This window comes from Camelina sativa, chromosome 15 (assembly GCF_030686135.1).
Source record: "Camelina sativa cultivar CO46 ecotype springtype chromosome 15, ASM3068613v1".
NCBI lineage: Eukaryota > Viridiplantae > Streptophyta > Magnoliopsida > Brassicales > Brassicaceae > Camelina > Camelina sativa.
The window spans coordinates 29,620,507-29,647,701 of NC_141894.1; the positions used below are offsets into that span (position 1 = coordinate 29,620,507).

General features: G+C 42.2%; 4 protein-coding genes across 15 annotated transcripts; 2 read left to right on the top strand and 2 right to left on the bottom strand.

Annotated features, from left to right (window-relative positions):
* The first annotated feature begins 1,112 nt into the window (after positions 1–1,112).
* On the top strand, positions 1,113–2,279 carry LOC147927314 (uncharacterized). Its single transcript, XM_087487400.1, has 3 exons — positions 1,113–1,567; positions 1,686–1,914; positions 2,037–2,279. The coding sequence occupies exons 1-3, from the start codon at positions 1,113–1,115 to the stop codon at positions 2,277–2,279; spliced, it is 927 nt and encodes a 308-aa protein (XP_087343526.1).
* On the bottom strand, positions 2,280–4,679 carry LOC147927315 (uncharacterized). The gene is made up of 7 exons (XM_087487401.1): positions 4,452–4,679; positions 4,148–4,398; positions 3,781–3,890; positions 3,130–3,704; positions 2,847–2,907; positions 2,672–2,776; positions 2,280–2,338 (listed from the first exon to the last, which is right to left on the bottom strand). Exons 1-7 carry the CDS (start codon positions 4,677–4,679, stop codon positions 2,280–2,282), a joined length of 1,389 nt encoding a protein of 462 aa, XP_087343527.1.
* A 4,656-nt stretch (positions 4,680–9,335) lies between these two features.
* Positions 9,336–10,560, top strand: LOC147927316 (glutathione S-transferase T3-like). The gene has a single exon (XM_087487658.1). It carries the CDS (start codon positions 9,368–9,370, stop codon positions 10,376–10,378), a length of 1,011 nt encoding a protein of 336 aa, XP_087343784.1. The 5' UTR covers positions 9,336–9,367; the 3' UTR covers positions 10,379–10,560.
* An 11,606-nt stretch (positions 10,561–22,166) lies between these two features.
* Positions 22,167–26,888, bottom strand: LOC104747696 (uncharacterized). 12 transcript variants are annotated; one of them, XR_015581391.1, is made up of 10 exons: positions 26,700–26,888; positions 26,542–26,591; positions 26,381–26,459; positions 26,224–26,305; positions 25,571–25,628; positions 25,274–25,403; positions 25,006–25,096; positions 24,867–24,913; positions 23,745–24,418; positions 22,167–23,653 (listed from the first exon to the last, which is right to left on the bottom strand). XR_015581391.1 is itself a non-coding variant. In XM_010469375.3 (7 exons), the coding sequence occupies exons 1-6, from the start codon at positions 26,758–26,760 to the stop codon at positions 25,281–25,283; spliced, it is 444 nt and encodes a 147-aa protein (XP_010467677.1). In that variant the 5' UTR covers positions 26,761–26,850; the 3' UTR covers positions 22,167–24,913; positions 25,274–25,280. The 12 variants fall into 12 exon arrangements, 1 of the variants encoding a protein (XP_010467677.1); XR_015581387.1 differs by having other exon boundaries at positions 22,167–24,407; positions 26,390–26,459; positions 26,700–26,846; XR_015581386.1 differs by having other exon boundaries at positions 22,167–24,785; positions 26,390–26,459; positions 26,700–26,846.
* Positions 26,889–27,195: the final 307 nt, after the last annotated feature.

Here is a 27,195-nt window from a genome sequence, read left to right on the forward strand (position 1 = left end):
TTGAGTGGGTTGAGAAATGCGAGCTAGCATTCACGCAGTTGAAGGATTACTTATCATCTCCGCCAGTCCTGGCCAAACCCGAGCAAGGAGAAACTTTGTATCTCTACATCAGCATCTCCTGTTCAGCTATAAGTGGTGTGATCGTTAGAGAAGATCATGGAGAGCAACATCCATTCTTCTATGTGAGCAAAACTCTCGATGGCGCAGAACTTCGGTACCCGACTCTTGAGAAGCTCGCATACGCGGTCGTTATTTCAGCTTGCAAGCTTTGCCCCTACTTTCAATCCCACACTGTTGAAGTCTTGACGAACCAGCCTCTCTGAACAATCCTTCATAGTCCAAGCCAATCAGGACGCCTCGCGAAATGAGCAATTGAGTTAAGCGAATACGACATTGAGTACAAGAACCGCACTTGCGCAAAATCACAAGTTCTCGTTGAACTCTCTCCCAAACTCGAAGCTGACATCCCTCCGCCCGAGATATGGTCACTTCACGTAGATGGCGCTTCATCAAAAATGGGCTCGCGAGCAGGCGTACGCCTAACCTCGCCAACAGGTGAAATTTTGGAGCAATCATTCCGCCTTGCTTTCTCTGCCACAAACAACGATGCTGAGTATAAAGCGCTAATCGCTGGATTACGTCTCGCACATGGAATCAGAGTCAAAAAGATATAAGCTTACTGCGATTCTCAACTGGTCACGCACCAGTTCAGTGGCGATTACGCAACAAGACACGTGCGCATGGATGCCTATCTCAAAGTTGTCCGCGACCTTTCCCAACAGTTCGAGTTTTTTGAGCTCGTCAAGATTCCACGCAGCAACAATGCTCCAGCAGATGCACTTGCAACGCTTGCTTCTACATCTGATCCCGACCTCCGCTGAGTAATACCTGTAGAGAGCATTGATCAACCGAGTATCGATGCCATGCTTTTAGAAATTGCCCCTTCAACGGAAACGTAAGCAAATCCGAGCAGCGTCTTAGCAATCACCTTAGCAGTCACAAGCTCAACAGCTGCGCATTCAACCACTCCAGCTACGCCCGTACCAGCGCCCGATGCCTCCTCGCGAGACGACTGGCAAAATGAGGTTATAGCATTTATCACGGATGGAGTTATGCCAAAAGACAAGTGGGAAGCAAGGCGTCTTCGTGTCAAGAGCGCACATTACACGATGTTAGATAGTAGCTTGTTTCGTTGGGATGCAAACGGCGCTCTTCTCATCTGCGTTAATGCAAAGGACGTCAACGACATCATGCGAGAGGTCCACGAAGGCACTGGAGGTAACCATTCGGGGGGGTGGGGGCGTGCATTGGCTCTTCGAATTCGCCGCAATGGCCATTTCTGGCCAACCATGGTCGCTGATTGTTCCGCCTTCGTAGCCAAGTGCGAGAAATGTCAACGTCACGCACCGTTTATTCATTCACCGACCGAACTCCGGCGCACAACGTCACCACCCTATCCCTTCATGCGATGGGCGATAGATATTGTCGGTCCACTAACACCATCCCGCCAAAAGAAGTACCTCTTGATCATGACGGACTATTTCACCAAGTGGGTTGAAGCAGAATCGTATGCTTCGCTTGAAGCCAACGAAGTCTAGAATTTTGTCTAGAAAAACATTATATGCAGGCATGGACTCCCATACGAAATTATATGCGACAACGGGCCACAATTGATCTCGCTCCAGTTTGAAGGATTCTGCGCTGGCTGGCGGATATGCCTTAGCAAGTCGACTCCACGATATCCGCAGGGCAACAAACAAGCAGAGGCAACCAACAAAACAATTCTCGCTGGAATCAAAAAACGCGTCGACGAAAAGAAGGGACTCTGAGCAGATGAGCTCGACAGCGTTCTATGGTCTCACCAAACCTCACCGCGGACATCCACATGACGAACACCATTCTCGCTCGCATACGGCATGGAGGCTCTCGCACCAGCCAAAGTCGGGATCCTGATGCTTCGACGCTCTACGCTAGTCCACGATCCGGAGTTTAACAACAAGATGTTGTGCGACAGACAACTTTTCGTCGAAGAATAGCGCGACCAGGCACTATTGCGCATTCAGAACTACCAGCAAGCAGCGGCAAAATTTTACAACAAAAAAGTCAAGTCTCGTTACTTTGCCGAGGGAGATCTCGTCCTCTGCAAAGTCTACGAAAACACTGCCGAGAAGAACGCTGGAAAGCTTGGCGCACATTGGGAAGGTCCCTACTTAGACTCGAAGATTGTCAAGCCAGGAGTCCATCAGCTACATAAAATGAACGGCACGCCAGTCCCGTGATCATGGAACTCCGCCAACCTTAAGCGCTACTACCATTAGTCCAACAAGAATGAGCACGTCTGCCAAAAAAAAAACAAAAAAAAAAAAACAAAAAAGAAAAAACAGCTCGTCACCTAGCATTCTTATGTAATACGAACTACGAATGGTTTAATCCCTCTCGAGGGTACGTAGGCAGCCTTTCACGAGGTGCAACTATAACTTCAATAAAAAAGAAAATGTTCGAGCAAATCCTTCGTTTTCACGCTGACGCCCTGGCCAGGTGCACAGTTCTACGTTCCGCACAAATGTAATGGTGAAATAATCCATACTTTACTCTGGTAAAGAATAAAAGCCAAGTCCATACTCGCAAGCGCTCCGCATGGGTGTCGTGGTGAAATAATCCACGTCCTTACTTTGGTAAGGACATATAAGCCGAGCCCAGACTCGCAAAGCTAGCAAGGCGCAGAGTGAATAAGCCGAAGATCCCGACTCGCACAGTCTCGTGACCCCTGCAGCACCTACAGGGTAAGCCGATCACGACAGAACGCACCTAACTAGTACGAGAAGTCCATCTTGTCTACAACTCGCCGTTATGGGGAATAACATATCCAGGATAAGCCAAGAGACGTCCTACACCACAAAATATGCCCTGCAACGATAAAAGACAAATCCAAAGCAACTTCATCATAATGAAATAAACGAAAGATAGGCAATAATCAACATTTGCGCGATAAGAAGCAAGTAGTCAAATTCAGAAATCAAATCAACTAAGTTCGCAAATATCCGAAATCAAAAGCAAGAACAACAAGTCCGGCTTGGATCCAACTAAGTAAAATTCATATTAAGGCAAGCTGAAGGATTGGATCCAAACCTGAAACTGTCGACGAACGGCTTCCTCGTACGTAGTTGGACAAGCCAAGTCACCAGGAGCAGGAAGCGGAACAATATCACCGTGAATCTTGCTAGCAAGATCAGCGCAAGCTCGTGAATCGCTAGTAATCGCTTGGTCTTTCACATCGTAGCGGAAGGAAAATGAGTAGTCAACCCCTGCACGACCATCCTCCGCGTAATGGTCGACTCTCCTGCGACCATCCTCTGCGTGATGAGGACGCCTAGAGCTCCCTCCAGCATCACTCCGAGGACTCGAGCGTGATGATCTCTTCCGGGAATGATCACCACCAGCTGCTGAAGCACACCTACAAGACCCCGAGGAAGGCTTTTTTGCAGCACAAGCCGCAGAAACATCGGCAGAACGGGACCTACAATCCGGCTCACCATCCGGAACAGGCACCTCGCCATCCTCGCGCTCCACAACAACGATCTCCCCGCCGGTCTCCGCTACCGGCGCAACAACCTCAGTAGCGACAGTAGGCGCATCCTCGGCATCGAACAGGTCAGCATAGCAAGGCATTGGGCAATCTCCCATTTGCAATCCAGTCCGCGAACCTGCAAAATAAATAGGAGCCTCAGACGTAAAACACGTAAATCTCGAAGACGAAGACAGACCAATGAAGAAACTTACAAGTCTTAAAATGTATAAGAACTTCCGGCCACCGCAAAGTTGCACCCTCAATAAAAGAAGAAGCTTTATCAACGACGCCAAAGTCACACGCTGCAAAAGCTGGAGGATTGCTTGCAAATACAAAACAAAAATGGTCAGCAAACAGAATCGAAAATCACAGAATACAAACCCAACTCAACCACGGCTACCGGGAGTCAGGTTCCAAGCATGAGAACAAGCTGTGAACGGATCTTCAACTGAAATCTTGTTTATTTCCACGAAGAAGAACCGTCTCTGCCAGCCGAGGATGTTACTTTTCTGGCCGCGCGTAATTGTGAGACCTCGCATACATCAAGCAGTGCAAAGTTCCGTACGGTCGTGCGTGAACTGCGTAACAAGCTCGAAGAGGTCACAGCCGATCGGAATTCCCTTTGCGGCACAAGTTATTGCAAGTCCCACCGCGTTCCGAATAGAAGAAATTGACAGCTGCGAGAACGCGATCCCCCGTCTCGCACAATAGCTTGTTAGAAACTCTGGAATCGGAAACCAAAGGCCGCACTCGGTGAAGAAATCCTCGTATACGCAAAGGTAACCCTTGGGACAGCTCCACGGATGCTCATCGATGCTCGGCAGCGCAAGCTGGAAGTTATGCGGCATTTGAAGGATGTCAAACAAGTGAGCTAAAGACTTACTATCGGCCCATCATAGGAGAAGAATTCGCCGTCACCTGTCCGTGGGATTGGCCTAGCGTCTCTGGCACAATCTCTGCGACGTCTTGAAGTCCTGTCTCTAGCAGCAATGCCGACGACCAGCGATCTACAGCTGCACTCCGACCTAGCATGCCCCTCGTATGGGAGAACCTTCCCGCGACCTGGAGGAAGGGGAATTAGACTAAGGTCTCGGCTATCTGTAGGGAACATTACTTCGAGCACACGAACATCTTCTTCCGTCAAATCCGCGAGATCTGTCACGACACCTCCTCATTCTGATGGCTCCCACCATGAAGGGCAGCTCGGTCCAGTTTCGTCAAAGCCTCTCTCTAGCGCTCCATACTGATCATCTCCATGCCCTTCCGGAACATCATCGAAGACATCGTCCCCATAAGCCATTGCGCGAGACCTTGCAAAACCAACCAAGCAACCGGTCAGTATTAGAGCAACGAACCACGTCAAGAGCGCCGTATTATTCAAGACAGATCGATCACACCCGAATTACAACTTTGAACGGTTTGCGCACCATCACCATGAGTTCGTCGATTTCTCCGCAAATGGCGACCTCGTCAGAAACATCCCTGCCAACTTGATCTCGCCAGGACACAACAACGTCACGAAATTGAGCTCGTCAAAGTCTCCTACGTGGCAACCTTGTATGAGTGCCGAGCTCGCCAACTCTCCTACACGCAGCCAAAGTTCGAATCACCTAAAACACGCCGTCTCGTACGTAACTCTCGTATGACCTCGCTACCTTTGATGGCGTCTCGCAAACAAATCCGAGCTCTCCAAACCTTGGCCTCGCCCCGGTCACGACCTTGCTACAATCTTGTCGTCATCAAGTCCTGAGTTTCGTCGTAATCAGTATTTCAACTAAACTAGCAAACTCGCCTTCCTCACGACAGCCAGTCAGTCACGTACGGAACCCATCTCGCCACCACGTTTCCACGAAACTCGATCTCACCACCAAAGGTCAATCAGGCCTTTGACTTTGCCACCGAAAGTGCAGCTCGCCATCAAGACTACCATCTCGCCCCTATATGGAGACCATCGCGCCGTCAAGCCGTTACATGGATCTCGCTATTACCCCCACGGAAAAATCACTTCAGCTTCTACACTTTCAAGAATCGCGCGCAGCTACGTCCACCTCGCCATCATCAAAATCCAGTTCGACCTTGTAGCAATCTCGACCTCGCCAAGGTCTTGTCCTCACCACCTCACCATCGGTACTCAGAACGCGAGCATAACGCAACAACAAACACATCACATACGCCACCATCAATCTTGCAATCGCGCCAACTCATACGAGAACATCGTTTTGCCTTACGTCGAAAGCACCCTCGCACGGCTCAACGTGACCTCGCTAGCTGAAGCTCGCATGGCTCAGGTTCGTCAATACTTCAATCTCGCCAAGGTCCCGCGCCCTCGAACTCAAGGGAGACAATTCTCAACAATTTGATTCACCACCACTGTTCCACGGGTTCGCGATGGTATCTCGCAAACGGGACCTGTGCGCCGCTAGTCCTCAATCCTGCACATGATCTCGCACGAAATTTCACCGCAGAACCTCGCTCTCGCAATGGCCTCGCACACGATCTTGCCACTAAAATCTCGAGCTCGCCACGCCATCACCGCCCCTTTTCTCTATCGAAATCCGCTAAACACCGTCATCTTGTCTCGCGTGGAGACCGGGACGCCTCATTGTCCCGGTCCATGGACGGCGACGCACGGCAGGGCGCAGAGGTTGAGAGTCAAGGACGCCTAACGGTCCAAGTCTCGTTCTGCGGATACGGCGGGAGGTCGAGACTCAAGGATGCCTAACCGTCCAAGTCTCGCTCAGCAGCACGACGGGGGGAGGTGACCAGAATTCGGCGATGGGAAACGTGCAGAACATGCAAAACTCTCGCTTAAAGCTCGGATGCCTCGAAAAACTTGCACGACGCACTGTTCATCCTGGAATCTCCCATATACCTCGAAAAAAGCGCTCAATGCATTATTCATCCTGGAATCTCCCGGATGCCTCGAAAAACGTGCACGACACACTGTTTATCCCGGAATCTCCTGGATACCTCGAAAAATGTGTGCAACACACTATTCATCCCGGAATCCTTCGGAAGGTGACAAAACTTTTGAGATCTTCTGTTCTTCCCGCAAAATGGACATGAGGACGCATAGTTGGATCCGACGGGTTCAGGCAAGCCATCGCACATCGGACTAGGGGGGGGACCATTGTTGGATATGGGCTTTGCCCCCAACATTTATAGAAGCCCAAACAGAAGATATTAGGAGGTTTTGGGCCTGAAGTCTTGGATTCAGCCAATCTAGCCGCAGGGGCAAAATCGTCATTTTACGGAGAGACAGCAGAAGCCCTAGGTCACTGGCCCACTATATATACATGATGTCATTGTCAGAGCTAGGGATCCACTTTTTGGGCAATTAGAGAGAAAAGAGCAATTATTTCCGTATTAACTGCGCTTAGCTTTTTGATTGTCATTTTCTGTAAACCCGTCTGAAATTCTACGTTAAATAGAAAGACCAGTTTCGATTTATTCTCACTAAAATATTCGTATTATTTACATTGTCGATTTCATACATCAACATGTAATATTCAAACATTTTAGTTTTGTTTGTTAATTCACATACTTTTATTTGTAATATTTTCTAAAAATAAAGTAAGAAGTTACATGAGTATAGACATAATTGTTTGTTTCTTGTATATCCGAATTTTTTATCATGTGGAATTTGATTATTATTCGTAAATTTTATGCACAATGTCAATTCTATAATATGTTTTTAGTCTATATTACAAAAATTTAATACAATTTTGCGTTTATGCACAATGTCAATTCTATAATATGTATTTTTAGCATCTTACACATATTTGATAGGTAGATGTTGATTTTATGGGAAAAAATAGGTTATCTATTTTGATTTTATTATTTAGTATTGACATCGAATTTTTATTGAAGATTTTATACCAAACTTTTGGTCACAAAAATTATTGTTTAAATTTTTTATATTTTAAAATTATTAATTATAAATTGTTGTGTCAACATCATTATATTGTATCCAATAATATTTTCTTTTGTATTTTTATCTGCAATATATCATTTTAAGATCATTTTTATAATTTATATATAGACGATTGTGGATTGATCGTTGAGATCTTTCTTAATGTCAAGGAATTAAAATTTGTTCCATTAAGACTTAACTAGGAAAATTCCTCCCGGTCGATAGTTTTATTTGCCCTTACTGTAGAGTTTGGAGCCTACACTTTCAAATGAAGCTCTTGGGATCGTTGTTTTTCGATCTACATTAGTTTCTTTTGTTGAAGTATATTGAACATTCCAACCAATTTTAGTGGAAGAACGCACTATTTGTTTACAGGGCCGGCTCACTTATTTTTGGGACCTCGTGCTCAATTTTTTATTTTTTTCCAGAAAACTAGGGTTATATTTGCAACATATCAAACTTTATGACCCTAAACCTTAAAGAAAAAATCACAAAAATCTGGAGACATGGTACTTTTTCACCGTCTACACTGCCTCTAAACCGGGCCTGTTTGTTTACATCCATTAGTTTGTAAGGGGTTCAATGCAGACTTTAATGGGGATCAAATGGATGTTCATGTCCCTTTATCTTTAGAGGCTCAAGCAGAGGCTCGTTTACTTATGTTTTCTCATATGAATCTCTTGTCTCCAGCTATTGGAGATCCAATTCTGTACCGACTCAAGATATGCTTATTTCTATCCTTAGTTTACTTTTTGTTGGTGTTTTTAAGGCACTTCTTACCTTAAGCTTGTATGTCTGTAATTCGCTATGGAGCTTGTTTGAGATTTAAGATTAATGAAATTTATCAGTTTGTTCAAAAAAATAAAAATAAAGATATGTCTCCAAATTAAATTTGAGTATAATGGTTAGGACCTGAATTAGATAAAATATAATGGTTAGGACCTATATGTTCCTTGTTCTTTTTGGTCTCCTCATCCACATATATACCACAAAAAATGCCAAAAAGAGAGGACAAAAACTGCTTTTTTAAGAGAACTAGATGGAATCAGTAAAATTTTAATATTTGGTAAGATACAATGACAAGATTGTGACAAAATGCCTTTTAAAGGAACTAGATAGATTCGGTAAAATGTTAATATATTTCTATATACTTATTTAAGCAATGTTGTTAGAAGTTTAACTCTACTATTATGTGATATATTACAAATAATGTCATTGTATTTTAATTAATTTTAATAACTAACCAAAGAAAGTTATATTGGTTTATAAAATGATAACGTTTGTGAAATTTTTCAGAGCCTACTACATGTGTAAGTTGATGGCGCTTCCAAGGAATCGATAAGACAATTTAATTTACTTGGTGCTAAATGTTAGCGGAACCTACTACATGTGTAAGTTGATAGCCTACTACAATTTAATTTACTTGGTCCTTTTTCCTGCTGGTACGAATCAAATTTCGTTCAAGGAAGCTCCAATAAATTTCTGCTGGTACGAATCTAGCCCTTTTTCCTGTGTATTTAGCTCTAAATTCTCGTCTTTTGATTCGAAATTAGGGTTCTCTGATAAGTGTTTATGCCCCAACCGCTTTGACAGTGACATTTAGCTGCATCGATTAGTGACTGTTGTTAGCGTTAATGCCCCAACCATTTTCGACGATAAATGCTTGCTATATTAGACTGGTTTTGTATGTGTATGTCATTGATATGCCCCAAAATCATTTGTATATGGGATCAATTATATCTTTTGTTTGTGTCACATTGTCTAATCTGTGATAAATGCTTGCTTGCTGTTTGGGTTAGTAGGTAATACCATTGATGTCTTTCTCATTGAATGCTAAAAACATTAATCACAGTGCCCTAAACACAATAACCTCTTGTTATATATGAATGAATACATCATGTTCGGTTAACACAATAACCTTCTTTCCTTCTCCTTCACTTTGTCCTTCTCCTTTGATCTTTCTTTCTCCTATAAACAACCACCAGAAACTAGGAATGGATCTTTCGAATCCATTTAGTAACTCTTCAGGGTTTTTGAATAGCCAACAGTATGAGCCGGTATCCCCTGTCCCTGTCTTTACTTCCCAGTGGACTAATGCTCCAAGCCAAGGTGAAAACACAACTGAAGATAGAAAAGGAAGACAGAATTGGTCACCTACAGAAGATCTCGTCCTCATAAGTGCTTGGTTGAACACAAGCAAGGACCCAGTGGTTGCAAATGGTCAAAAGGGTGGGACCTTTTGGAAACGCATTGCAAATTACTTTGCTGCAAGTCCTCAGGCTGCTGGTATGCAAAAGAGAGAGGTCGATCACTGTAAGCAAAGGTGGGGGAAGATAAATGACCAAGTGTGCAAGTTTGTTGGCTGCTTAGAGGCTGCAACAAAGCAGAAGTCAAGTGGCCAGAATGAAAATGATGTCATGAAGCTTGCTAACCAAATCTACCATAATGATCACAACGTCAAGTTCACACTTGAGCATTGTTGGAGGGAGTTGCGCCATGATCAGAAATGGTGTGCATCTTATAAAACAGATAATGGCTCGTCAAAAAGAAGAAAGGTTGACGATGGGTCTCAAGCTTCAGGACAGTCAACAAACCCCAATACAATTAGCCATGGAGATGAAGCAATGGCTCGTCCTCCTGGTGTTAAAGCGTCAAAGGCCAAAGGTAAAAGGAATAGCAAAGTTGTGGAAGGAGAGAACAAGAATTTGGTAGTGTTGAATGAGGCGTGGGAGATAAAGCAGAAGGACCATGAATTGAGGAAGGAGGATTATGCATTGAAGGAGAAGCGTAATAAGCACAACATGTTGGACAGTCTCCTTGCAAAAACAGAGCCACTTAGTGATATAGAATTGGCTTTGAAGAACAAGTTAATCACTGACATGTTGTCAAATGCTTGAATTGTGTTTCAGTTTCTTGTTTAAGTTTGTGTTTCAGTTTTTTTTTTGTGTTTGTGTTTCAGTTTCTTGTTTAACTTTATGTAGTTTGTTTAAGTTTGTTTGTACCTTTTGTTTCTTGAATCGGATCAATGATATCTTTTGTTTGTGTTAATGGTTGAATGAATCAATTTAGTTAAGTTTGTTTATGTCTTTTATTTCTTGAATCAACTCAATGATGTCTTTTGTTTGTTTTATTGCTTGAATGAATAAGCTTCTTTGAATCAGTTGTGTAGCTGTGTTCATGTTGTTTGTTTCTGTTCTCATTTGCAGGCAAAGTATTCACATGCCTCTCATAGATGTTGGAATCAAAGTAATATTCACATTTGCAGTGAAAACTTGTTTGGCTGGAGCTGATGTTGGACAGAGCCAAATATTTAGTGTGATTTTTCTTCTTCTTTCTTGTTGCAAATTTAATTGTATTACAAGTTTTATGTTTTTAAAAATTCAAATTTTTAGAACCTCATAGTTCTACCATTGGACTACCAAAATTTTCAAAAATCTCTTTAGTATCTAACTTTTGGTTTTGTATTATTTTTATTGTTTTTAACAACATTTTTAGAACTTAATAGTTCTAACCGTTGGTGATTCTCTAACCACTCCGTCTATGCTTGGAAATGAAAGTTTTAACGTGGAATATGAAAAATATCCTTTTTTTTCCACAATGAAAAATATCCTTTAAAAAAGGATTTGATTATCAAGTGTTCGAAAAAAATTACAAAAAACAATATTTTTGGAATTATTTAACAGATTCCATTTATTGTTTCAGAAATCTTATGAAACAATAACAAACTATTTAAAATAATAATTATAACGTCCGCGAATCAAATTGTGGGTTTTGGGAGTGGGTGTCGATTGACACCATTAATTTCGGTTTGAATGGGTTGATTTTAAATTGTCGTTTTGGCTCAGTTTGGTTTAATGGGGAATCCCTAACCAACATATTTAAGGCAAAACTCGACCTAGGTCGTGGAAAAGAAATTGTTTTGCCATTCTAAAGAGAAAAGAGAGAAGAGAGAAAATTCTTGAGGAATTTTGGAGATTCTAACCTGGTTTGGTGAGATATGTTACTATGGAGTGGAGATCTAGTACTAGAAACGAAGGAGAAGTCTTCTAAGTGTTGGATTCGTCAGTTTGGGTCAGAAACTTTCTACAAAAGAAGTGAGTGTATGACCATGGCTGATCTAAGCCTGATAATCTTTTCTTTTTTTGCTTGTTTTGGGCAGTTTGTGTTGTTTTCTTATATGTGTGTGGTTGGTTGTTGGTGTCAATGAATTTCCAGGACTTTTGGGTGAGTTTCGGATGATTTGAAGGATTTGGGAAGCGGTTCTTTGACTTTCAGCTTCGTGCAGAACATGTTGCAGAGTCGGTGTCTATTGACACCAGGTAGGTGTTGGTCGACACCAAGGAGGAGTGCCGATCGACACCAATTTTTTTCAGCAGCGGCTGATGCTTGTTTTCGTGGTTTGTTTGTGTTTGGTTGTTGTTTGTTAAACATTGATTTCTCAGTTGCTTGTGTGTATAGCCCAGTAGATGCGAAGATTGTCTCCTTAAGTATTTATGATAATACTTACGCATCTCAATTGTTGTTTGTGGTGTGCAGGTATGTGACGTGGAATCATGGCAATGAGGGGGAGGATGATTTAGGATCTTGGTTATTGTGTTATGGTTATGTTATTGATGTTGGAACTTTGGATAGAGTTATGCTAGGTTGTTGGATAGAATGGTTAAGAATGTTATTGCATTGATGATATGTTGGTTTTGTATTGTTGGTATGTTTCCACTGTGCATATTTGTTGTTGATGGTTTAATGAGGAATTGTAGTTTGGGTTGCTTAATTAAGTAGTAGTGGATGCTTAATTATATATATATTGTTATTATTAAAAAAAAACGGGTCGAGTTGTTTCAGTTTGGTATCAGAGCCCTTACAGTTCTATGGTGGGTTAATGCATGGTTTAGAGCGGTTTACGGATTTTATTGGTTGAATTGATCTCTATGTTGGTTGATGTGTGATGTTGATTTGTGGTTGGGTGCTTTCATTAATTATGAGTAGTTAGTCAATTTGTATATGGTATGGAGTCCTAGTATCATCCTCTTCGAGCCTTCAGTGAGATTCCACGGTAAGATGTGTTCTTTGTGTGAGGCTTTGAATTGTGTGTTTAGCCTTTTGTTCTGGGTAGTGCAGATGGTTAGAGGTGTAGCTGTTGCTGGTCGTGGACGCGGACGTGGTCGTGGTAGGGGCAGAGGCCAAGTTGCTAGTGGTATCGTGGACAAGAGTGTGACGGTAAAGGGCATCGGCGAGTCACATGCATTCCAGGAGAGGTTGATGAGTGTGGCCAGTGGTGGTATCAATAAGACTGTAAGCGCTGAGGGGGTCTGTTGGCGGTGTCGGTGCCGGGTTGGCCGGTAGTGCTGGAGTTCCGGGTGCAGAAGTTCCAGTAGGTGGGACTCTCAGTGGAAATGCTATGATTCCGGACTTGTTGACGTGGGTGCTGGAGTGGTTGCCAACAGTGATACCGACGCAGGCTCCGGTGCGGATTTACGAAATTGATGGGGGGGTCAATCTCAAATTTTCCAGGATGAGGATCTCGGGATTTATGGGAGTTCAATCTCGGGGTTTCTATGTGTTGACCGAGAGGATCAGGTTTACGCTGGCTCGGGGGGGAGCAGAGTTGTGATGGTTGGGAGAGTCTGGTTTGAATTGACCGGTGGAGTCTGATTTGGGTGACCGGTGGTGATGTGAGCAGAGGACAGGAGCCTGACCGAGACGACCGAGACGCATCGGACGCGACCAAGACGCCTGACCGAGACGCGTCGAATGCGACCGAGACTCCAGCTTCGTGCACGGACAAGGTTCCAGCGATCCTCTCGGGAGCCACGACAAGGTCAAGGAGCTCCGCCAAGTCTACCAAGCAGAGTATCAACCTCTTTGTTCAAGCGTTCGTCCAGCATTACCCGATCAAAGAAGACCTTGAAGAATCAGTTCGCATGGTCTTCACCCTTACCCAAGGGTGAAGATAACCAAGTCATTGTAAGTGAGGAATCATACTCTTTTTCCTCACTCCGCGTTTTTTCCAAGTGGTTTACTGGAGGAGGTTTTAACGAGGCGAGGAGCTTCAATGCACAACGTCCAAAGCCAAGGTGTTTCACGCGTCAAGGCCAAAGATGGTTATCTTTCTTTCCTTATGCTGTGCGTTTCAATTTGAACTCTAGAATATTCTCTTTTGAACGTTAAGAGTGTTTTGTGGCTAAGTTTGATGGTCAAAAGGAGCGACGTGTTCTATTTCAAAGAGAACACGTCCAAGGACAACTATGCGGACCATTGCGAGTCCGCGTGTCCTTGAGCCTTCTCTTAACCTAGCTATTTAAACCCTCTCTTAGCTCTTTGTAGACAGGAGACTTGAATGAAATTAAAAACATTTCTCAAAGAGAGATTCTTTGATCTTGTCTCACTCCTTTCTTTAGCCTCAATCCGGGATTAACTATCGAGAGAAACCTAGCAAACCTCGAACCGGGTTCGTCGTTCGCTAGTGACCGTATCGAGTGGCGAGCCAAACCACTCGTGTCATCGTTTGATCCACCTTCGCAATCATCGACGTTTCCATCGCAACCTCTCGAGTCCACCGTTGTTCTACCCCGCAACCTCTCGAGTCCACCGTTGTTCCGCATCGCAACCTCTCGAGTCCATCGTTTCGCGTCGCAACCGTTCGTAGCCTCCCGCAGCCGCTCGCAGCCTACCATAGCCGTTCGACCAGATCGAGGCCAAGTTCGAGATTTCTCAAACCACTCGTTGATTTTCCTTCATCTTTCGATTCCACTGTTGGTTTCCACCGCGGAGACGACCCACCACGGCTTGACCAAGGAAAGTCAACCCTAGCTTGACTTGACCGAGGACGTTCGTTTCAGACCGATCCGCAAGGCGTCCGACGATCACATCAGCTGGTATCAGAGCTTCAAAAGCTCCTGCAAGGTTGTATCTTTCTAAAACTCATTCCTTTTGTTTAAAGTTTTGATCTTGAGCTTGTTTGGTAGTCTTGTACGCTTTATCTCGTTCCGCATGTTCCGATTAGTCATTTGGTTTAATTTGGTGCATGTGTTGTGTTGTTAGACGTTTGTTTAGGTTGTTTCGTGTTCATCCTGTTCTCCATATTGTTCATCCTTGTTCTTGCGTAGTCTTTGCTAGATCGATAAAGTTAGAGTCTTGTTTTTGGTCATAAAGCATTTATTGTCGTTTTGCACTTTTGCTTTTACATTTGTTTAGTCTCAGGTTCGCTGTCGTGTGCTGTCATCAATTATTTGTGTGACGAAATAAATATCTCTTTTGTGGTCTTATTGAACGTTAGATACTCACGTGCTTTTACTTTTGTTTTGACGAGGTTCAAATTCAAAACCAAGCCGCATTGTGAAGCTCCACGTCACCATAGACCGTCCATACGATGGCCGATCATCAACCACCAGCAAATCCTTTACCACCACCCGAAATAGGAGTCACTCTCGCAGCTTTATGCAACGGCATTGAGCAACTAGCCGAGTGTATGAACCGACTTGAGTTATTAAACCCACCGAGGGAAGATCCCTTACCTATGCGGCGTCAACGCCAAGCGCCGGAGCAAAGCGACCAGTCCGAAGAGGATTATGAGCCAAGACCTAGACGATGTCACCGACGTGACGACCCATATGACAAAGCTCCAAGACATCACAATCCTGTTCACAAGATGGTAGCGCCAACGTTCGCCGGTAAATCTGATCCGGAGGCCTATCTTGAATGGGAGAGCCGCATGGACCACTTATACTCGTGTCACAACTACCCGGAGTTGCACAAAGTCCAATACGCCGTAGCTCAATTCACCGACTACGCTCTCACCTGGTGGGACCGTCTTGAAGCTGAGCAACGCCGTAACCGAGACCGGCCAATCACCGTTTGGGAGGTCTTAAAGGCCGAGAAGCGAAGGCGTTACGTTCCACGGTTCTACCACCGCAAGCTCCAAAAGAAGTTCTGGAGGCTCACACAAGGCACGCGATCGGTGGAAGAGTACTTCGCGGAGTTTGAACATTTGCGCAATCTTCTACAAGTCGAAGACTCATCATGGCGCAGTTCTTGGACGGTTTACAAGACCGAATCACGCGCAAGGTCGAACGCCAAACTTATCAAGGCTTCGAGGATTGTTGCACCTATCGGTGCAAATTGAGGGTCAAATCAAGAAGAAGAACGCTACCACAAGTCGCACCAGAGCTCAAGGAGTTCCAAGCTGGTCTCCTAATGCGTCAACATCAAACCGGTCCCAAGAAAAGCCAAAGGCGACCAACGTCGACACAAGGTTCAAACCGAGAGAGCCGGCCACCAACGAGCACCAAGACCCGCGATGTAACACCACTGACGTCCGGAGTCGCGACATTATGTGCTTCAAATGTCAAGGAAGAGCCCACTATGCTCGTGAGTGTCCAAACGCGCGCACGATGATCATTACCGAGTCCAAAGAGCTCGAGTCCGATGGAGAAGAGGTCAAGGTGAAAGATCGAGTCGAGAAAGAGCTTGAAGAGGCCGTAGCGTAGCCAGACGTTCGGGAGCTCTTGATGATACGACGCATCCTCAACACAAGTGTAGCGACCGCCGACGACGCCAGCCAGCGCGAAAACATCTTCCACACCCGTTGCACTGTAAGTGGGAAGGTTTGTGGCTTGATCATAGACGGAGGATCTTGCACTAATGTTGCAAGTTCTAGTTTAGTCAAGAAATTATCTCTTGAAACCACAAACCACCCTCGATCCTATCGTTTAAAATGGTTGAATGACAAGACCGTGATTCATGTGAAGGAACAAGTCACGGTCCCGTTTAGTGTAGGTCCGTATAAGGACCAAGTCCTATGTGACGTGGTTCCTATGCAAGCTAGTCACCTCCTATTGGGGCGACCATGGCAGTTTGACAAGAGAACCACTCATTGTGGCCACACCAACCAATATTACTTCGTCCATGACAATAAACGTATTTGCTTGAAACCCTTGAGCCCCACGCAAGTTCATGAAATGCAATCGAAAATGTCTAAGGATTCGGATGATAAAAAGAACTCTTTGATTTAATATGGTGATGTTAGGAAGTCCCTTAAGGACTCTAACCAAGTGTTACTGATGGTTTTCCGAGACTTATTTGTTTCAGGACTCGAAGGATCGATAGACGCCTTAGCGGATGCGATACGCAATGTTCTTAGGCGTTTCGAGGACATGTTTCCTGATGAACTTCCTGAAGGCTTACCACCAATACGAGGCATTGAACATCAAATCGACCTTGTTCCCGGAGCCCAACTACCGAACCGGCCAGCGTATCGAGTCAACCCGGAAGAAGCCAAAGAGCTGAAGCGCCAAGTGTACGAGCTTATGTCCCATGGATACGTGCGAGCGAGTTTGAGCCCGTGCGCAGTTCCTGTTCTCCTCGTGCCAAAGAAGGATGGTTCGTGGCGAATGTGTGTTGACTGTAGAGCTGTGAACAATATCACCATCAAGTATCGACATCCCATTCCAAGGCTGGACGATATGCTCGACGAACTAAGCGGCTCAAGCATCTTCTCAAAGATCGATCTTAAGAGCGGTTATCATCAAGTCCGCATGAAGGAAGGTGATGAGTGGAAGACAACCTTCAAGACAAAACAGGATTTGTACGAATGGTTGGTAATGCCATTCGGCCTCTCTAACGCTCCTTCTACATTTCTGCGCCTTATGAATCATGTTTTAAGAGCTTTCATTAATAAGTTTGTGGTAGTTTAATTTGATGACATTCTCGTATACAGTTCTAGTTTATCGGATCATGTTAAGCATTTCGAATCTGTCTTGATTACTCTCCGCGAAGAGCAATTGTACGCCAACTTGAAAAAGTGCGTCTTTGCTGCTGATGAGTTAGTGTTTCTAGGTTTTATTGTAAGTTCGCAGGGTCTCATGATAGATTGAGAAAAGATACGAGCTATAGAGGAGTGGCCCATGCCTACAAGCATCTCACACGTCTGATCGTTCCATGGCCTCGCAAGCTTCTACCGGAGGTTCGTGAAGGATTTCAGCACGGTCGCGGCGCCCCTCACCGCAGTAATCAAGAAGAACCAGGAGTTCCAATGGGCAGAGGATCAAGATCGAGCGTTCAAAGAGCTCAAAAGGCGACTCACTCAAGCCCCTCTACTTACCTTACCTGAATTCAACATGACGTTTGAAGTGGAGCGCGACGCGTCTGGTGTTGGCATCGGTGTGGTTCTCACTCAAGGAGGCAAACCGGTGGCTTACTTCAGCGAGAAGCTTAGCGGCGCCACTCTCAACTATCCCACCTATGACAAGGAGCTCTATGCCCTCGTCCGCACCATGGAGGTTTGGCAGCACTACTTGTTGGCCCGAGAATTTGTGATTCACACCAATCACGAGACGTTGAAGCATTTGCGCAGCCAGACCAATTTGAAGAGGAGGCACGCGAAATGGCTTGAGCTCATCGAGTCATTTCCGTATGTGATCAAATACAAGAAGGGAAAGGAGAACGTTGAAGCCGACGCCTTATCACGAAGGCACGCTTTGATCACTACAATGGACGCTTGAGTCTTGGGGTTCGAAAGCATTAAGGACGCGTACGCCAAAGATGTCGAGTTTGGTGAATTCTTCAAGAACCATGGAAAAGGAATCTACACCGAGTTCTACTTGCATGAAGGGTTCCTGTTCCGAGGCCGACAACTTTGTATTCCCACCGGATCCATTCGCGAGTTACTAGTTCGGAAAGCTCACAGTGGAGGCCTGTCCGGTCACTTTGGTATCACCAAGACGTTAGCCGTGCTTCAGGAGCATTTCTATTGGCCGAAGATGCGCAGTATGGTCGAGAAACACTGTGGATGCTGCATAGTGTGTTGAGCTTCGAAGTCGACAACTCACCCTCACGGCCTCTACATGCCTCTACCGGTGTCAACAGCGCCTTGGATCGACTTATCGATGGATTTCGTTCTCGGCTTACCTCTCTTAGCACATAAGGACAGTATAATGGTTGTGGTGGACAGGTTTTCGAAGATGGCGCACTTTATACCTTGCAACAAGAACAATGATGCTGTGCAACTGGCGAATCTCTTCTTCAGTCAAGTGGTCAGACTTCACGGTATACCGCGCACCATCATCTCCGACCGAGATCTGAAGTTCCTTGGTCACTTCTAGCGAACACTATGGAAGAAACTCGGCACCAAGCTTCTATATTCCACCGCCGCTCATCCGCAAACTGACGGCCAGACCGAGGTCGTGAACCGGTCAATAGGAGCCTTGCTTTGGACGGCGATTGCGAGCAACAAGGGTTCATGACTTGAGTGCATTCCTCTCATTGAGTTCGCTTACAACCAAGCCGTCCATTCTTCAACAAAGAAGTCTCCGTTCGAAGTTGCCTAGGGGTTCAAGCCGCTTACACCTATGGATCTCCTATCTCTACCACCGGACGAGACCGAGAACCAAGATGGAGTCGCAAGAGCAGAGTTAGTCAAGAAGCTGCACGAGGAGGTTCAAACAAACATCGAGAGAAGGACCGAACAGTATGCGCGCTTCTTAAACCGCGGACGCAAGCTGATGTTGTTCAAGCCAGGCGATTGGGTTTGGTTGCACTTAAGGCTGGAGCGGTTCCAACAGAAGAGAAAGGACAAGCTTATCCCACGCGGAGACGGATCATTCAGGATCATCGAGAAGATCAATGACAACGCCTACCGACTCGAACTACCAGGTGAGTATATCACATCTACTTCCTTCAACGTTACTGATCTCGTTCCATTTGATGTAGGAGACGACGAAGAAGTTTTGGGGATAAAACCTTTTCAAGAGGGAGGAAATGATGTGAGCACAGGACATGAGCCTCACCGAGACGCATCGGACACGACCAAGACGCCTGACCGAGACGCGTCAAATACGACCTGGACTCCAGCTTCTTGCACAGCCAAGGTTCCAGCGATCCTCCCGGGAGCCACGACGAGGTCAAGGAGCTCCGCCAAGTCTACCAAGCAGAGGATCAACCTCTTTGTTCAAGCGTTCGTCCAGCATCACCCGATCAAAGAAAACCTTGAAGAATTAGTTCGCATGGTCTTCACCTTTACCCAAGGGTGAAGACAACCAAGTCATTGTAAGTGAGGAATCGTACTCTTTTTCATCACTCCGGGTTTTTCCCATGTAGTTTTCCGGAGGAGGTTTTAACGAGGCGAGGAGCTTCAATGCACAACGTCCGAAGCCAAGGCGTTTCCCGCGTCAAGGCCAAAGGCGGTTATCTTTCTTTCCTTATGCTGTGCGTTTCAATTTGAACTCTAGAATATTCTCTTTTGAACGTTAAGAGTGTTTTGTGGCTAAGTTTGATGGTCAAAAGGAGCGACGTGTTCTATTTCAATGAGAACACGTCCAAGGACAAGTGGGCGGACCATTGCGAGTCCGCGTGTCCTTGAGCCTTCTCTTAACCTAGCTATTTAAACCCTCTCTTAGCTCTTTGTAGACTAGAGACTTGAATGAAATTAAAAACATTTCTCAAAGAGAGATTCTTTGATCTTGTCTCACTCCTTTCTTTAGCCTCAATCCGAGATTGACTATCGAGAGAAACCTAGCAAACCTCGAACCGGGTTCCTCGTTCGCTAGTGATCATATTGAGTGCCGAGCCAAACCACTCGTGTTGTCGTTCGATCCACCTTCGCAACCATCGACGTTTCCATCGCAACCTCTCGAGTCCACCATTGTTCTGCCCCGCAACCTCTCGAGTCCACCGTCGTTCCGCATCACAACCTCTCGAGTTCATCGTAATTCCATCGCAGCCTCTCGCATTCACCATCGTTCCGCATTGCAACTTCTCGCAACCTCCATCGTTCCGCGTCGCAACCGTTCGTAGCCTCCCGCAGCCGCTCGCAGCCTACCGTAGCCCTTTGACCAAATCGAGGCCAAGTTCGAGATTTCTCAAACCACTCGTTGGTTTTCCTTCATCTTTTGATTCCACCGTTGGTTTCCACCGTGGAGACGACCCACCAAGGCTTGACCGAGGAAAGTCGACCTTAGCTTGGCGAGGACGTTCGTTTCAGACCGATCCGCAAGGCGTCCGACGATCACATCATGTGGGGTCTGATTTGTGTTGACCAGTGGAGTCTAGGTGGTTTGGACCAGTGGTGTCATGGTTGCGGCAGACCGGATGGTTAGATGGTGCGAACCGTTGCGACCGTGGTTGCATAAGTTTTGCGGTCGAGTGGCGGTGTTTTGCAGATTCAAGAACGAATCTTTTGCCAGAGGGGGGAAGGGGAATTGTAACGTCCACAAACCAAATTTTGGATTTTGGGAGTGAGTGTCGATCGACACCATCAATTTTGTTTCGACTGGATTGATTTTAAATTGTCGTTTTGACTTGGTTTGGTTTAGTGGAAATCACTGATATATTTAAGGCAAAACTCAGACCTAGGTCATGGAAAAGAAGTTATTTTGCCGTTCTAAAGAGAAAAAAGAGAATAGAGAATACTCTTGAGAGATTTTGGAGATTCTAAGCTGGTTTGCTGAGATATGTTCTTGTGAAGTGCAGATCTGGTGCTAGGAACGAAGGAGAAGCCTTCTAAATGTTGGATTCGATTTGGATCAGAAACTAAAAGAATAATTCAAAAAACTAAATCAAGATTTCTAAACAAAACTGCTTCACAAAACCGCTTCAGATTTTGTTTTATTTTCTGAATTTTATCAAATTTATATTATTCACAAATTTGAACATAAAATCAGAATATAAAACTAAGTAAATTAAATGTAAAAAATTATATGAATAGACTAAATTAGATAAAATTTTTACTATTATTTTATAACTAACTAATTTATGCAAATATTTTTCAGCAATACAACACCTACCTACTATCTAATATTCAGTAAAAGAGAATAATTTTTTCATATTTTCTTTTCGATAATTTGTAGTTAAAATATTTATTAGTTATACAAAAAAGCAAAAATATAATTTTTCATTTTATTTATTAGCATTCGATAATTTGTTATTCAAATTCTTTAGAAAGTTCAGTCTTTACACTTGTAAACGGTAAAGTCTAAAAATGCGTAATAATAATATGTAATATTTAATTTAGAAAAAAAGAAAACTATCATGTTTTAAGTGTTTTGGGGAAACTTATGTTTAAGTTTTCAAGTAGAGAGTTCAACATATAGATTTTGGAGTTTATAGTATTAATCCTGATTTTATGTTTTATCTATATATAAAATAATATAATTTTATAAGTTTGTGTAGAAAAACTATATTATTTTCTCTTTAATTTTTTTAGTAAAACATTTATTATGTTTTCGGTTCCATCTTCTAATAGAATATGATAACTTCCAAAACAAAATACCCACTCCTAGTATGAATATCTAACTTAAATCTGGTGGTATCAGTAGTTCAACCTCAAGTTATACGTTTAATCATATAAAATACCAAGCAGTAAACAAACGATTAAATTTTGAAGTCCTATCTACATCCTCATAACCAATCATAAAAATTGATAGTATATCTTTAATTTGTATAATTTACCACACTAACTATTTTGAAACGCAAAATGATATATCATCCAAAGAATGATGATAAAATAATTATCGGACTGCCAACAAAAATGCAAGGACGGTGTTCATGACCTTACATATTATATAATCTAAGACAAAGCTAAAAAACTATAATTTATGTATGTTCATGACCATTCAGAAACTATCTTTTTCAACAAAATTAACATTAAAATTCAAGTTGTGCTTGTAACAACGACAACAACACCAACAAAAATTGAAAGGTAATAATGGAACATATATAAACGAAACTTACAACTGAATTTTGACATCAATCATAAAGAAAAGTGTGACTAAAATAAAAGGCATAGAACAGAATAAAGAAATACATATTGCATTCTAACTAAATACATCAATCTTCGATAGAGTTGATACACATTGCATTCTAACTAAATACATCAATCTTCGATAGAGTTCCAACTGCAAAGACTAGAGTTCCAAGCGCAAAGACTAAGAGACCAAAAGATAAGCACTAGTGTTGTAAAAAGATTAAGGCAGAGATTACAACAAGTGGTAAAAACTAACATAATAATCATACAAGTGTATGATGCAAATTTTGAGAATGTCAGTTAAAATGTTTGTACCCCAATCACCAAGGATTGAGAACATAACACGAAACAAATCCATTCATGATTTAACTAAAATACTATCATAGTCTGCACGAGTCTCAACTATGTTCATCTATTTCGTAAAACAAGAGAATTTATGACGTTTTCAATTAGTGTATTGTAAACACTGAAGCCAAGAGGTATAAATTATATAACCTAACACAATATTAGTATAATGCAGAATTCCAAAATGTGGTTTCACATGCTTAGAACAATCACCAAGGATTTAGAGCATAACGCAAAACAAAGACATTCGAGATTAATATTATTACCATAATTCAGTTAGTGTATATAGTAAATGCAGAATTCCATAATATGGTTTCACATGCTAAGAACAACCACCAAGGGTTTAGAGCATAACACAAAACAAAGACATTCAAGATTTAATAATATTATTACCATAATGTGCAGTACTACTATCACAGATATTTAAAAATAAGTAACTACAGTAGATCCCAAGATGCATCTATTTCATTAAATGAAAAAGTTATTTATACATACAAACACCAAAACAGGGATATTAAGTATTTTCAACACACAATATAATGTTTCAAAAGCCAAAGTAAAATCAACCTTTACTCAGTGGATGATGCAAAATCCTAGGATGTCATTCACATGTTTAAAACAATCACCAAAGTTTTAGAGCACAAGGCAAAAAAATAGTTTCAAGGTTCAAAGAACACAAACACAATCTACATATGTTAAATATCTACGAGAGACTCTACATCCACTATATAGAATAAGAGAGCTTATGATACACAAGCACTAAAAGATAGAGAATAGTGAAACTAAAATACACAATATGCTCATCTAGAAACACAAGCAATTTTTAGGATTTTCAAACTGAAATTATACCTACTCTTTCGAATTGCCGAATTGGAATCTGTCCCAACTGCGTCATCATTAAGGGTTGATAAAAGCACCAGAAACTACCACTTTGGAGTTCAGGATGCTGTATGTGTCTCTCACTTGTGATTTTCATACACTAAATTACAAACAAGTCTAGAAAGCACTTAAACAAAAATAAAAAGGTTTGAAAGCATATACCTATCAAAAGTCTTGACAATCTGAACACCGTAACTTGAGAAGCACATACCTGAAAGAAAAAGAAAAAAGAATTTGTTAGTCTTCATTTTATGTGAATGCCATATACGTACCTCGTTGGGCTAAACTTCTTTAAGCCGTACGTTGGTCCAAGTTCTGGTCATTTTTACCATCAAACAAGTAACAATCTTGTCTTAAGATTTCTTTAGTCCGGCTCCATCCAACAAATCGGAACTTATTCCCTTACGTGCATGCACTACTCTTCCAATGTCTTTTGGTTTTTCTAAGCCGATGGTACCAATAAGAACTCTTTGGTCCTTTTATGTCTTTGTCTTAAGAATCATTAAGCCGCAAGGTCATTCATTCATGTCTTATGGTTTTTACCAGCCGAGGGTACCAAACTTTCAGAACTCTTTGGTTCTTTCTTCATGTCTTATGGTTTTTACAAGCCGAGGGTACCAAACTTTAAGAACTCTTCGGTTCTTTATTCATGTCTTATGGTTTTTACCAGCCGAGGGTACCAAACTTTGAGAACTCTTTGGTTCCTTATTCATGTCTTATGGTTTTTACCAGCCGAGGGTACCAAACTTTGAGAACTCTTTGGTTCTTTATTCATGTCTTATGGTTTTTACCAGCCGAGGGTACAAAACTCTGAGAACTTTTTGGTTCTATGTCTTTTGTCTTAAGACTTATTTAGCCGTTGGATAATCCAACAAATCGCAACCTCTTTTCCAATTCCCAACATGCATGCACTACCAAGCCAACAGTTCACGATTTTGCTCGGGACAATGTCCCCAAAATAGAATCTGGCAGAACACTATTAGATTAATGTCTGTCAATGATCTGTTTTGGGTTTTAAAAGAAAACAAAAACATCAAAACTTAAAATCCCCAAAACTAAGAATAAGCAGACGAAGTAACCAAAACCAAAAATGGATCTGGATTCTTATTAAAGTGAATAAATCTTTTGTTGTTGGATCAAGAACACATACAAAAAAAATCTTGATTCTAAAATCACAATGATACAAAAGTCAATTGCTTAAATAAAATAATAACAATAAATCCGAACAGAACTGGACTGATCAATTGTACCCCGTTTGATTTCAGTCCTCCAAAACTTGAAAACACAAAAAAAAAAACAAAAAAAACAAAAAAAGGAAGGACTTTACCTTGTACACGTGAAACCTGGAGTTGAACAGTTTAAAACTCACAAACGTTCATGTGCACACAAAAACAAGTAACTAAAGGAGCAGGAACAACTTGTACCTTAGTGCTCATCTCTCATCTTAACTCCTACACTGCCGTCTCAAAACCTGCAAGAACATGATAGATAAATCACAAATGAAAAAGAGACAAATCCTAGCGACTGAAAAATGCAATCAGAGAACAACAATCTAAAACCGACATTGAGTTTGTAAGTATCCTTTTCCTGATTTAAAAGAATGGGAACTGTAACTCCAAGAATGATAACAGTTGTCAAAGCTATTGAAGCCCACCTGCCAAAACAAATAAAAACAACTTAAAACTAAGTCTTTGACAATTCAACATAACCGAATAAAATGAACTTGAAAACTATGTATATTCCAATTCAGGGCCGTAAAGGAAAGCATACTATCTATCAAAAGCTACAAAGCATTAACGAGAAAATCAGAATCCGCAACAGCAATAACAACCTCATATTTAGCAGCAGGAACAACACAGCTCTGGAACAGCTTCCATTGCCACAAATTCAATACCATCAACTTTATCAGACCATTCTGGTGATATAGAACTCATATGCCGACAAACAAGGAGGGATTTCACCTTGTACACGTTAAACCAGAAGGAGTTTTCAAGGAGTTGAATAGTTTCAAACCCACAAACGATAATGTGCACACAAAGAACAAGTAAGAACATGATAGATAAATCACAAATGAAAAAGAGGGAAATTCTAGTGACTGAAAAAAGCAATCACAGAACAAAAATCTTACCTGAATGAGAACTGTAACTCCAAGAATGATAACAGTAGTCAAAGCTATTGAAGCCCACCTTCCAAAAAAATGAAAATTACTTTATAACAGTCTCTAATAATTAAAAACAAAACCAAATAAAATGAACTCTATGCACACCATCAATCAAATGCGGCAATACAGCAATGACCTAGCAAATGACTGAAAATGCCTTTACTCAAACACAGAGCTAAGCTTGTTATTCAAACCATTCCAGTGGTATAGAACTCATATGCAGACACGAAGACAATCCAAGACCTAATGGCCTAGCAAATGACTGATAATGCCTTTCCTTCAAACAGAGAGCTAAGCTTGTTAGCCCCATTACGTGCTTTACAAATCATTGTATCATAATTCAAAGAACCTGATTTTAGTGTCATCTCTATAATCAGAATTACATGACCATACACAATGGACAAGTTCGTCTCTATAAAACATTAACTCTCTTGGTGATGATACAATTATCAACGGAAGCAAAGCCATATAATAGTCCCTGCTAAAGAATAGAGTTCTCACTAAGTGAATAAAACATTTGAATCAAAAACAGTTCAATAAGCTCCGTAATAGTACATAATCAAATCAACTGGCACAAAAAAAATTACACACGAAGCGAGGATCAGAGGAATAAATCTAACCATGAGGAGGAAGAAGAAACTAAGCCGCCGGTCAAATAGTTTTGTGCCGAATCAAACCAAACAGAAACAAACAACCCTAGATCTGTACACCATAAGAACAATTAGTCAATTTGAAAACCCTAAAAAAAAACACAAAGAGAGGATCAGAGGAATGAACCTTAATTACCAAAATAATCACGACGGAGAAGAATCACAGCCGATTGAATTATTCTTGTGCCTGAATTAACCGAACAGATCTGTACAACACAAGAACGATTAGAAAATTCAGAAACCCTACAAAAAAACACACGCACAGAGGATCGGAGGAAGAAACCTTACCAAATCACCACGAGGAAGAAGAAGCCCAGTCGATTGTAATGGTTTCGTGCCTGAATCAAATCGAAATCAAAACCCTAAATCACTGTAAGAACGATTACACAAAAATTTAAACAAATCCTGAAAACAAATTAGCGATATAGAGAGATTGAAATACATACTAATCATAAGATTACTCAACGTGAATCTCCTCTGCGGTCGTCGAATCGAAGCATTCTTCATGCGAAAACCCCAAAGAGAGAAAAAAAATTGGGAGAAAAAGAAAAATAAAAGCGTTTCTTTAACCCCGATATCGATATGTATGTATATCGCCGACATAACGCGTTTCTTTAACGGTTACTATTGTATGTAGATTGACCGTTGATTCATCATATATTTTAATTTAACGATTCTGTATTTTTCACGATAAAAAATGATTTCTTTTTAATAGTTGGCAATATAAACAAACACAAAAGCAAAAACATTTTTATCTTAAACGGGTTTGTAGTTATCGATAATCTAGATGGGTTATAATTAGGGAAAAATGCTAAAAAAAACCCGAAGTTATTTTTATTTGGAAGTTTAATATCCAATGGTTTTGGATTGGAATAAAAATACACCAAATAATAAAAACGTGTCATTTAAAATTCAAAATAATTAGTATTGTTATATTCATAT